The sequence below is a fragment of the Vulpes lagopus genome, chromosome 10 (genome assembly GCF_018345385.1).
Source record: "Vulpes lagopus strain Blue_001 chromosome 10, ASM1834538v1, whole genome shotgun sequence".
Classification (NCBI taxonomy): Eukaryota; Metazoa; Chordata; class Mammalia; order Carnivora; family Canidae; genus Vulpes; species Vulpes lagopus.
Window position 1 is genome coordinate 70,111,695 of NC_054833.1, and position 11,836 is coordinate 70,123,530.

General features: G+C 36.7%; 2 protein-coding genes across 2 annotated transcripts in view; both read left to right on the top strand.

Annotated features, from left to right (window-relative positions):
- DNAI4 (dynein axonemal intermediate chain 4) overlaps positions 1–1,485 on the top strand; it is a 100,115-nt gene extending 98,630 nt beyond the window's left edge. Inside the window, 1 exon segment of the mRNA XM_041770198.1 lies at positions 197–1,485. Within this exon segment, the coding sequence (XP_041626132.1) occupies positions 197–247 (51 nt within the window). The 3' untranslated portion in view covers positions 248–1,485.
- A 7,202-nt stretch (positions 1,486–8,687) lies between these two features.
- On the top strand, positions 8,688–11,512 carry INSL5 (insulin like 5). Its single transcript, XM_041773019.1, is given in 3 exon segments — positions 8,688–8,864; positions 11,331–11,346; positions 11,349–11,512. Coding segments are annotated over 3 exon segments (357 nt in total).
- Positions 11,513–11,836: the final 324 nt, after the last annotated feature.

Here is an 11,836-nt window from a genome sequence, read left to right on the forward strand (position 1 = left end):
TAGGAAAAAGGTTTATACTAGGAAGTAACTGTTACTATTTAAACTTACTTTGGTTTGTTTCCTTATTACAATCTTATTGAATGCCCTTTATATGTATCACTAAGTTATAAATTTTAAATGACATTTTAAAAACTCCTTTACCTCTTAATTTATACTTTACTGCATTGTAATTGTTTGACTTTTTTTTTTTTTTCAGGGAGATATAATAGATACTTTGCTTGGACCCAAGTCAAACCATCAAGGATAATTCATCATTACTATTTTTTCTTATTGCTATTTAAAGAAAAAATAAACAGTGTTTAATGTCCAATAATCCAATTGTATGCAGTAAGTTCAGATTTTGATGTTAAAAAATGATATTTGGTGTATAGCTTCCATTTCAATTTAACATAAATACACTTTAATTTCAGAAATATGTGATTAGTTTGTGATCTAGGCTATTTGTAAGAGTCTTGTTGGATTTTTTTTATTATTTTTAGTCATATTCCAAGTACATACAACTACATGTGTGTACTTATAAAATGTCCAAATAGGTTAGAAAATTATTATTCCATTAGAAACCACACTTGGACACCATTAGAATTACTTAAACCAAAAATCTTTACAAGATAAAGTTCCATAGACTCTTAAATCTTCGGCTTCCCAAGATCTATTTTTCAGAATTTATGAATTCCACTTGTGTTAGTATTATGAGAATATTGGATTCTCACACCCTTCTCTAAATCAGATTTTTTTCCTCTTAGATTTGAGAGCTGAAGCTATGAAACTTTGTTAGACTATTTGACAAGCAAAAGACATGACAGCAAATGTCAAAATTGCATTGTTTAGCCACTATGCATCACACGCCCAATTCAGTGAGAAGAGTTAGTCTGGGACACATCAGGGCATCCTCTTCTGCATGCCCAAAATCTGCTATGGGTTTTAAGCCCAGGCTTAAGGGGGCCCAGAGAGAAAATAGAAAGTCCTCAATTTGTAGTTGGCATCTGGATCTTATCTTATGAAGGGTTCTAGAGCTAGCTTGTGGAAATAGGAGGAGTGGGAGGCAGCAACTCCCCCAAACAGATTGCTAACAGCCTATTCCATGCTGTTCTTTAGAACAAGTCCTGTGTTTTGTTAACCGAGGCCATAGGACAGTGTGCCCTGTTTTGCAAAGCCTTCTAAGTGGAGAGGAGAGGATGAGACATTCGAAACTCACAAAGTTCTCTGAAAAAAAAAAAAAGTCTGTATGAAACTAAGAATGGAATGTATGCAACAGTAGAATCTGCCTTTTATGTGTCCACTTCTTCACAATCTCCATTTCTTTGGAGCCATCCTTTAAACAAAAGCAAGGTGATTTCTTAGGTAGACCCAGAGCTTAGGCCAAGTAATAAGAATTATAAATTTTCTGCTGATATAAATCATCGTTGTTCATCTTTTCATCTTTCCTAAAGGTTGGACTTTCTATAACATGCTGTATAACAAAATAAAAACTTGATTCAATTGAAACAATGTTTCTTTTTATCCTGTACTTTTGACCATTCAAAATTGTTCATGTATTGTACCATCCCTGCTCATCAAGTCTAAATGAAAAATAAAACTATTTTATTATTCTTAGACTGGGCAACTGATCCTGAGGCACTGAACCTCTTTCATTTTACCCTTCTCACTCCTGATTTTACAGACTCTGATAGTTTAGGATTATCATCAATTTTGATTTTAAGATCTTTAAATTATAGAAGGAATTATAGAAGCAATTATTTTGCTGGCTTTCTAGATTGGTTTTGGCTTCTCACTAGTAGTAAGCTCTATTTCTAATAAATTTTCTTTAAAAATTTAGTATTCGTTTTTGGTTATTTTAGTCTCATAACAAAACCAAAAGAGGTTACGAGAGATTTCCCATATGCTCCTTGCCCCCACCAACACATAGCCTCTCCCATTATTAACAACATTCACCAAAGTGGTACATTTGTTACAATCAATGAGCCTAACTGACACCTCCTTAAATACCCAGAGTATACATAATGGTTCACCCTTAGTGTTGTATAATCTATGGGTTTGGACAAATGTATAATAACATATACCCAAACTATAGTATTATATAGAGCATTTTCACTGCCCTAAAAATCCTCTGTGCTCTGTCTGTTATTTACCTTGCCTCCAATCCGGCAACCACAGATCTTTTACTGTCTCAGTGATTTTATCTTTTTCAGAATATTCTATAATTGGAATCAGTGTATATAACCTTTTCAGATTGCCTTCTTTCACTTAATAAGGTGAATTTAAGGTTCTTCCATGTCTATTCATGGCTTTATGGTTCATTCCTTTTTAGTGCTGAATGATATTCCATTGTCTGCACATACCACAGTTTATCATTCACCTACTGAAGGACATCTTGGTTGCTTCCAAATTTTGACAATTATGAATAAAGTTGCTAAAAACATTTGTGTGCAGGATTTTGTATGGACATAAGTTTTTAACTCCTTTGGGTTAATATCAAGAAAAATGATTATTGATCATATAGCATGTCCAATTTTGCAAAAACAAACAAAACAAGACAAACCCCTCACTACCCAAAACCCAAATTATTTTTCAAAGTGGCTGTCCACAATTTTTTGTTCCTTCCAGTAATATATGAGAGCTGCTACTTTTCCATATCCTTGCCTCTCTGGTATTGTCAGTATTCTAAATTGTGGCTATTCTAATAGATGTGTAGTTGTATCTCGTTGTTTTAATATGCATTTTCCCAATTACATATGTTGTGGAGTTTACCATAGAATTTTAAGAATTGAATGAGAGTTCTGCTTAGCAATTAGCTGTCTCATTTTATCCTTAAACACCCATGTGGGGGATCCCTGGGTGGCTCAGTGGTTTAGCACCGGCCTTCGGCCCAGGATATGATCCTGGAGATCCGGGATTGAGTCCTGCATCGGGCTCCATGCATGGAAACTGCTTCTCCCTCTGCCTGTCTCTCTCTCTCTCTCTCTCTCTCTCTCTCTGTCTCTCATGAATAAATAAATAAAATCTTAAAAAAAAAAACCAACAACACATGTGCGTGTGCACGCGCACACACGCACTGCTAATGTACTAATTAGGAGCCTAAATGATGACTTGATGACTTGTCTGACTTTAGACTCCTATTTTTAGACTCCTACATATTCATTACTTTATTTGGTCATTCTCTACCACCCACCTTTCACATAGAGCTTCTGTAAGTTGTAAGTTGTTAGATGCTCTTGCAACTGTTGTAGGGAAGGAAGATTGTATTCATGATACAATTTGTATCATAGTGTGTTCCTTTGGTTCACCTCTATGTAGTTACATACAATTACAAATGAGAAGCAGAACACTCAGTATTTGCCATTTTGTTTCAATAAAAGTCTCCCTAAAAGAAAATATTGAATTGTACTGTGAATAGATTTAGTTATCAATAACACTAGTAATAACGTATGTTAAAGTACTTTACAGTTTGTAGAGCACTTTCACGTCCATTATCTTGTTATACCCTTAGAGCAATCCTATGGGACAGATAAGAGAGGTAGTTATTATTATAATCTCTATTTTCCAGATAATATAATTAAGGCTTAAATAGGTAATATAACTTACCAAAGACCATATATCTGATAACTGGTCAGGCATAAACTCAAGTCCAAGGCTTTGAGCAGTCCTTAAACATTTTCCACTATTGTGTAGTGAATGGTTAATGACTGTATAGTTAATGAAGTTTCATAACCAAAGCACAAGAATATATATTCTTCTATAATTAAGGTTTCATCCCCAAATGAACACTTTCCTTCCCATCCCTCACTCCTCTTCAACATGTTAACTCTTCGCTCTTCCTTGAGATCTGAGTTCATATCTCATCTTCTCAAGAGAGCCTTTTCTGAGCTCCCTTCTTCAGGATCTGCCCCTATTCCAAGTATCTTAAACAGGAAGTGAAAAGTGAAGTTTCTGTGGGGCTGGAAGGGGTGGGGAATGACGAAAAGAGAGAGGCCTAATGAATCTATAGAGTAGAGGGGACCTATGACCTGCTTCTAATAGCATTGTTCAGGAAGCAGTAAGGCCTGGGAGGGAGCACAGTCAGCCTCGGAGAAACCATTGTCCATGCAATGAGTGATGTGTAAATGATGTCCTAACAAAATATCTTAACATCACAGAGGGTATGTTAACTGTGAAAAACACAGAACACAAAATCAAGCAAAACATAAAATCAGACTTGAAAATCAGCTGAACATAGGTTATAGTTTTCTTTGCTCTATAACAATATAAAATCAATTTTCTCCCTCAAGACAAAGGTTGAAAACACATTTATGATGACTTTCTTTAGGCAAATATTGCTGTTACTTTTGAGATTGTGTTCCCACTGACTGGTACAGTTTACCTCCAACACAAAACACTTAGAACGATGCCTGCACAAAGTAGGTACTCAGAAATGGTAGTTCTCATTCTGATTATTCCAGACCACCTTCCCACTTCTTGGTCCAAGAACTTCTTTGCCCTTTGCAGCTGGCGAGGTCCTTGCAAGGCCCCATTCCTCCTTCAGGAGATACAGACTATGCTAATGATGTCATTTGTTCCATTTGGGCTTTGGGTCTGTTTTGTTCAGGATTTACTGCAATGTTCAAGTCTACCCTCAAGTCCATAGAACATTTGCTAGGCTATTAACCTTCATTTGCTTGGGTTGGCATACTCAGTGGGTGATAAAACTAAAAGGCTAACAGTTTACATGAAACTAATCCCTGGGTTACATAGAAAGCAGAACATGTCCGTTAATTTGGAACATATAAAACATGGTTATGAATCTTATCAAAATAAGCACTGCTTTTTCTAAGTTGATGACACATTTGTGTAGCATCTAGAACAACTCATGAAAAATGTGCTTTCACCATGTCTGTATTTCTTTGAATAACTATTAAAAGATTTGGTGCTATTCAACTAGGAAGAAAAAAGTATCCAGGATATTTTTAGGGATCTTACACATCATAAATCACTGATAATACTTTTATTGAATTTTTAAATTATTGTATATTTCAATTACTTATTGAGCTTTTTCAATTTATTTATTAAAAACTTTTAAATTTCTAAAAAAACCCAAAATAATGACAAGAACATAAAAAGAAAGTAGCTTCCTTGTCCATACAAAATTAAACTCTAAATATAAAATATTATTTTTTAATATTATTAAAAACATTTTTAGCTGTTCACTTAAATTCTTACTGATAGAACAGTTTAAAAAAATTACTGAAGTGTGAACTAAGAAAGTTTTATTCATAAAGTTATGCAGAAAGTTGTCTAAATAAGTGATATTTCAATACCCATTCTACAGGTATTTATGGAGTAGAAGTTAACTAGTTTTAAAGAGGGTAGGAAAAGAGGTTTCAGGTGAAGAAAACAGCAGGGGCAAAAGCCTGCTGAGAGAGAGAGAGAGAGAGAACACAAAGTTTCCACAAATGGTGAGTTTCATAGAGCTAGACCACTGAGAGTTTGAGGGTCTGTACAAGTAGACACAGGCATATCATGAAAGGTCTTGTAGGCCATGATAAGGAAATTTGGACTTTTTCTTGAGGAAAATGGAAAGCCACTGAAGAGTTTTCAAAGTGGGCAATAAAAAATATAAGCGTATGTTTAGAAAGATCATTTCAGCAGCAGTGTGGACAATGTCTTGATGGAGGAGATAGAGCCAGTTGAGAGACTGTTGCAGTCTCTAAATGAGAGTTGAAGATCATGGCAGAGAGGATAAAGAAGAATGAATAAGTGGATCACAGAGAAAGTTAGAGGTAGACTTGGTGGTTTAATGGATGTGTGTGCAAGAAGGAGGTTTTAGTCAGGGAAGAGAGAGGGAGAACGAGGAGTTGTCAATGATTCCCAGAAATAGCTAGATGAATAGGGGTGCCCTATGATGAAAACACCCTCTAGAAGCAATCAGTATGAATACATATAAGTTTGGGCAGCCCGGGTGGCTCAGGAGTTTAGAGCTGCCTGCAGCCTAAGGCCTGATCCTGGAGACCCGGGATCGAATCCCGCGTCAGACTCCCTGCATGGAACCTGCTTCTCCCTCTGCCTGTGTCTCTGCCTCTCTCTCTGTGTGTCTCTCATGAATAAATAAATAAAATCTTAAAAAAATAAGTTTGATAACAAATTTATGGAGTGATCTTATAATCATCCTTATCATAAAATAACTATATGTGGTATATTTTATTTTATTTTTTAAATAAATTTATTTTTTATTGGTGTTCAATTTGCCAACATATAGAATATCACCCAGTGCTTATCCCGTCAAGTGCCCACCTCAGTGCCCGTCACCCAGTCACCCCCACCCCCCACCCTATGTGGTATATTTTAAAATTTATCTGTGCTATAATTAACATCGCTTCATTTGATCCTGTGATATTTCTCCAGATTACAAATTAGAAAATCAAATTACAGTTTAAATGGCTCTCTCAAGCTCTCCTAGCTGGAAACTGTAGGACTAGTATTAAAACTCTAGCATTCTAACACCAAGGCCACTGTGACACAATGTAATATTTGGTAGAATTATAATCCTTACTATTACCATGAATGATCAATCTATTGAAAGCTTCCTTTGTGCTAGAGACTCTGATAGTACTCTGCATAATTTAATCCTGATGACCACCCTAAAGAAATCAGTATCATCATCTCTATTTTACGAATGAAGAAACTGAGATTCAGAGACACCAAGTATTTCCTAAGGACACATAGATATTTAATGGTAAAATGGAGATCTGATTTCCCAAATCTGAGTGTGACAGATGTACTTATAACTCATGCCATCCTGCTCTAACACCATGTATTAAATATTCTTGTGGCCACAGTTCCTTGATAACAATTTATAGATGAAATACACGTTTACTCCATCCATTGTTCAGTTGTTAATTTGAAATTTTGATTCCTATTAATTGTGGATCTTCATATTATCAATCATATTGAGCACATGGCAATTGATTCCAGCTGTTAAGTTCAAATAACTGATCTTACTTTGATCTAAAAACTTGGATCATTGTAAACATTGTCTACATCTATAAGATGTAAATAACTTTAAGATAAACATACTAGTCTGGATAAGTCCAATTATGTTGCCACAACCAATAATCACCAAATCTTAGTGGTTTTAAATGCTAAGAATTTACTTCTCATTTACATTATATATTCATTACAGGTGAGCAGGTGGCCGTCCCCTATATTGTTCTGACTCAGAGACCAGATTCTATCAAGAATGCTATTGGTCATCGAGGTGAGAGAGAGGGAGAATCGGGGAATCAGGCACCAATTTTTAAATGCCAGGTACAAGTGACAGATGTTATTTCCAGTCATCTTTTATTTGCTAAAATGTGTCACATGACCACATCCAGCTTTAAAGAACAGGAGAATAGAATCCTACCATGTGCCTGAAAAGAAGAAAACTGAAAATACGTCTTCTTTAGAAATTCATGACTTCGCCAGATATTAGTCAATTTCATAGTGAAAGATTTTCTTGGGTCAAATAAGTTTGGGAAACTTTGAATTAAACATATATTTTTTAAGATTTTATTCATTCATGAGAGACACAGAGAGAGAGAGGCAGAAACACAGGCAGAGGGAGAAGCAGGCTCCATGCAGGGAGCCCGACATGGGACTCGATGTGGGACTCGATGTGGGACTCGATCCTGGGTCTCCAGGACCATGCCCTGGGCCAAAGGCAGGCGCCAAACCACCTAGCCACCTGGGCTGCCCTGAATTAAACATATTAAAGAAGATTCCTAATTATAAGTCTTCTCTGAGCCGTTAAATAAAATATGCATTATTAATCCCCCAAGAAAGGGACTATTACCATAGGATTTTTTTTTTCAAAGACCATCTTCAAAGACTCATGTCCTAGAGAAAACAGTTTCAGAAATAGTACTCAATGGTTCTGCCTTTTAGAACTTATTTGTGGAAGGAGGAAAGGAACAAAGAAAGGAAAGGAAAGGAAAGAATGAAGGAAGGAAAGAAAAAGATCAGGGCAGTGCAAATTTATGGATAGTTATGAGATCAAGAGTTATACATAAAAGCCTTCCATAGTAGCTATTTGCAACCAAAAATCACATTTATCATCCCTTGAGTATCACATTGTCAATTTACTCAGTGTTTATTAAACATCTTATATGATGCTATGTGTTTTACTTATGTTAACTCCTTCTGTCTTCACAACAACATAAGTGCAAATTATTTCCTCACAAATGAGGAAACTAGACTCAGAGAAGACAGTTACATGTTCCAAGCCACACGGATAGTAAAATGAGTTGCAGACTAGATGAGAAGGAAAAGTTATGTCAATCTCCAAATAAAGAGGATTAAGTGCTCTAGTTACAGATACAATCAACAAACTTTTGCTGGCCAAATGTGGAAAGATTTATTGAGAGTCATACGTGGCTACTTCCAAAGCCTGTATTTTTCTAGATGTTTCTAAGAGAGCGTTCTGTTTATTGTTTCATGGATGCAGTTAATGGTAAGTGATGGTGTTCAGAAGTGACTGAATAACTAGCAATAATCATAAAGGCACATTATCAAAACTTCACGATGTAACCTTTGTGCTTTGTAAATATTGTTAAAATGAGGCTCTGACCAATAAAATGTTGGGAAAGATAGTATAAATTGGACAAGAGTGTGACAGTAACTTCAAAACTTAATTTGGCAATGTTCACCACATCAGATTCTTATTCAATCCTTGCAAAATGAAGGGCACCTTTTTGGCTTTATTTCTATTCTCTGTCCTACTTGCCATCTCAGAAGCGAGGAGTGAGGAGTCTATGAAGCTCCTCTGGGGGCTAGAGTACATAAAAGCAGTTGTCTATTTCTGTGCTAGCTCCAGGTGGCGAAGGCACCCAAAGGGATCCCTCAAAGTCAGCAAGGTAACATGAACTCATGTGACTCCTTCATTTATTATTTGTTTTTCCAGGCTTGTTTTAGAACTTGTTTCTCTAGACTTCTAAGCCACTTCTGTATCAGTTTAAGGGGTTAATTATTAAAATAAATTGAATTTGGCTTGGGAAAGAAGTGAGCTTGCTACCTTTCAGAAAATAAGGACCTCCAGCTTGAGGTCATTTGATTGCATAACTACTTTGATGAGCTCAATGTCTATGGCGGGTGCTATGGGGACTAGAGAGAAACCCATGATTTGAAGGGACATGTCGAAGTGGCAGGGATAATTTCACATGTGGATAATTGTAGAATATAATAAGGTGGAATTTATGCAGATGCTAAATGAGGATGGAAGGAAGGAAAATGTTATTGAGCACTTATTAAGTGCCAGGTGGTTTCATGTGCAATATCTCATTCAGTTTGCTGATAAGCATCCTGTGAAGTAAGCAATATTACCTCCATTTACCATTTTACTGGGGACAAAATTGTTCACCCAGCTGCTATGTAGCATGGCTAGGAAGCAAACTAAGTCCATTTGGCTTCAAGAGCTGAGGTCTTTGTTTGTTCTATACTGGATCTCAGGTGGGAAAGAGAAGATGGTGAACTGCTGTCATAAATGATAGCATCGGAGAGGCAGGGGTATTTGAGAGCAGGAGTATTTGTTAGAGGGCCTAAAGGACACGTAGGATTTGGGGAGTTACGAAGAGTGAGGTGAAGTGGAATTCTGATGGGAATTCTAGTAGGGATTGTTCGATCAAGATGTAGAAGGTAGGAATAAGTCTAATGTGTTTCAGAAATACCGAGGGGACTGACTTCACTGCATTTCTTCATTTTTCAATTCAAGAAGTTTGACTGGAATTTTTGGCTAATCTTATGTTAAAGTGTGAAATAGAATTTGTTTAAGATTCTATGTTCATCATTGAGAGTTATAGTTTTATAATAAAAAGTTAAAAAAGGAAAATGTGACTACATAATGTTGCAAGCATATATATAATTGTAAAGCTTTCAATGTGCGTTCAAACAACTTTGGTAGGGCAGCCCTGGTGGCCCAGTGGTTTAGCACTGCCTTCAGGCCAGGGCATGATTCTAGAGACCCGGGATCGAGTCCCATGTCAGGCTCCTGCATGGAGCCTGCTTCTCCCTCTGTGTGTGTCGGTCTGTCATGAATAAATAAATAAAATCTTAAAAAAAAAAAAAACAAATGACTTTGAAACAAAAATATTTTTTAGAAAATGACCCACAGTTTTCATATTTTGGAGGGCTAATTTCTTGAAAAATTATGAACTTACTACTCCCACATTGAGAGGTTCATAGTTACTAGATGTTAACAGATATAATAAGAGTTTTTAAATCTCAAGACAGTAAGCATAATTTAGTAGGCTTATCATTATTTATCCACCTCTGGATTAGCAAGCCAAAATGCAGTAGAAAGAATATATTTGGGAGCAGCCCGGGTGGCTCGGTGGTTTAGTGCCGCCTTCAGCCCAGAGTGTGATCTTGGAGACCCAGGATCGAGTCCCACATCAAGCTCCCTGTATGGAGCCTGCTTCTCCCTCTGCCTGTCTCTGCCTTTCTCTCTCTCTCTCTCTCTCTCTCTCTCTCTCTCTCTGTGTGTGTGTCTCATGAGTAAATAAATAAAATCTTAAAAACAAAAGAAAGATAGAAAGAATATATTTGGAATAACCATGAAACACATAGGGCAGTGGAATGGATGTCCATGCAAGGCCTTCTTTTTAACACCAACTGACATCATAATAGTTTATCTTTCACAGAGTATTTTCTCATGTATTATCTATTCCACCCATTAGTGGTTGCCTAATCAGCATTCATTCATGTAGGTTTTCTTGGTACTTGCCAGTATGCTAAGGTACTGATAAATCAGTTTGAACAAGATTAAATTGAGGGAGCACTTTGGGAACAACACTCTGGTAATAGTGGGAACTACTTTTTGTTTTCAGACATAGAGGTTTATATCTCCACTTCCTGCCTTACTGATGAGCTTACATGGCATACTCAGGGTTATTTTTTGTTGGGTGTGTGTGTGTGTGTGTGTGTGTGTGTGTGTGTGTGTGTGTTAATAGCATGTAACTAATATCATGGAGGCTGCTGGTCAACAAGCAGAGGTAACCAGTACAACAGAAGGCCAGCCCTGACTTGGCTATTCACTGGTCTCAACACTGGCTGTGTCATTTCTCCTTTGTAAAATAAGGTGGGTGGAGATGACCGAGTTCTTCCCAGAATGTCTAATCTTTCTGAAGCCAGACATTTAAAGAAAATAATGGGTAGGATTCAATTTCCTTTAAAAATCCAATGCATTTTCCCAAGCGTAGAACTTGGCTGCTACCTTCCTTCTTTGTCAGGTCCCTCTGAGGAAGTATTCTTTTTTTCTCTTCCATACCACTGAGTGAGGAAACCACCTCCAGCTCCCAAATTATGTTTATGATTATGTTTCTGAGGAAAGCACAGCGCAAAACCCCCGAAGGTGGGTTCCTCAGGGGAGGAAAGTCTTCAGGATGGACAGCTGCCTACTGGAGGGTTTGGGGTCTCAGAGAAGCACTGGGTGATGTTAAAACAAGACTTATGAAGTGTGTGTTGCACTGCCTGCTGTTCCATAACTGATTTGCTTGCTTTTTGTTAAGACAAGAGCCAATACCCAAAGATGGTAGAGCTTTAGCACATGTTAACATGTTTTACTGCTCAGTACAATGCTTATATTGTGTTATTAAAATAATGGCTTTTGGCTAGACAATCTTTCTTTCCTCAAAGTTGTGGATGAGTGGTTAAAACCACAGTGAAGTCTATTTCCTCCTTTTGCCAAGGTGAGTGCACTGTTCTTTTAAAATTTTAACTTATCCTTTGAAATTTTAAATGCTGTGCAAAATTGCAGTAAAAATGCCATAAACCAAACTCACTGTGATTTTCTCCTTTTAAAAAAAAATTAAAATAACTTTAACACAGTAAA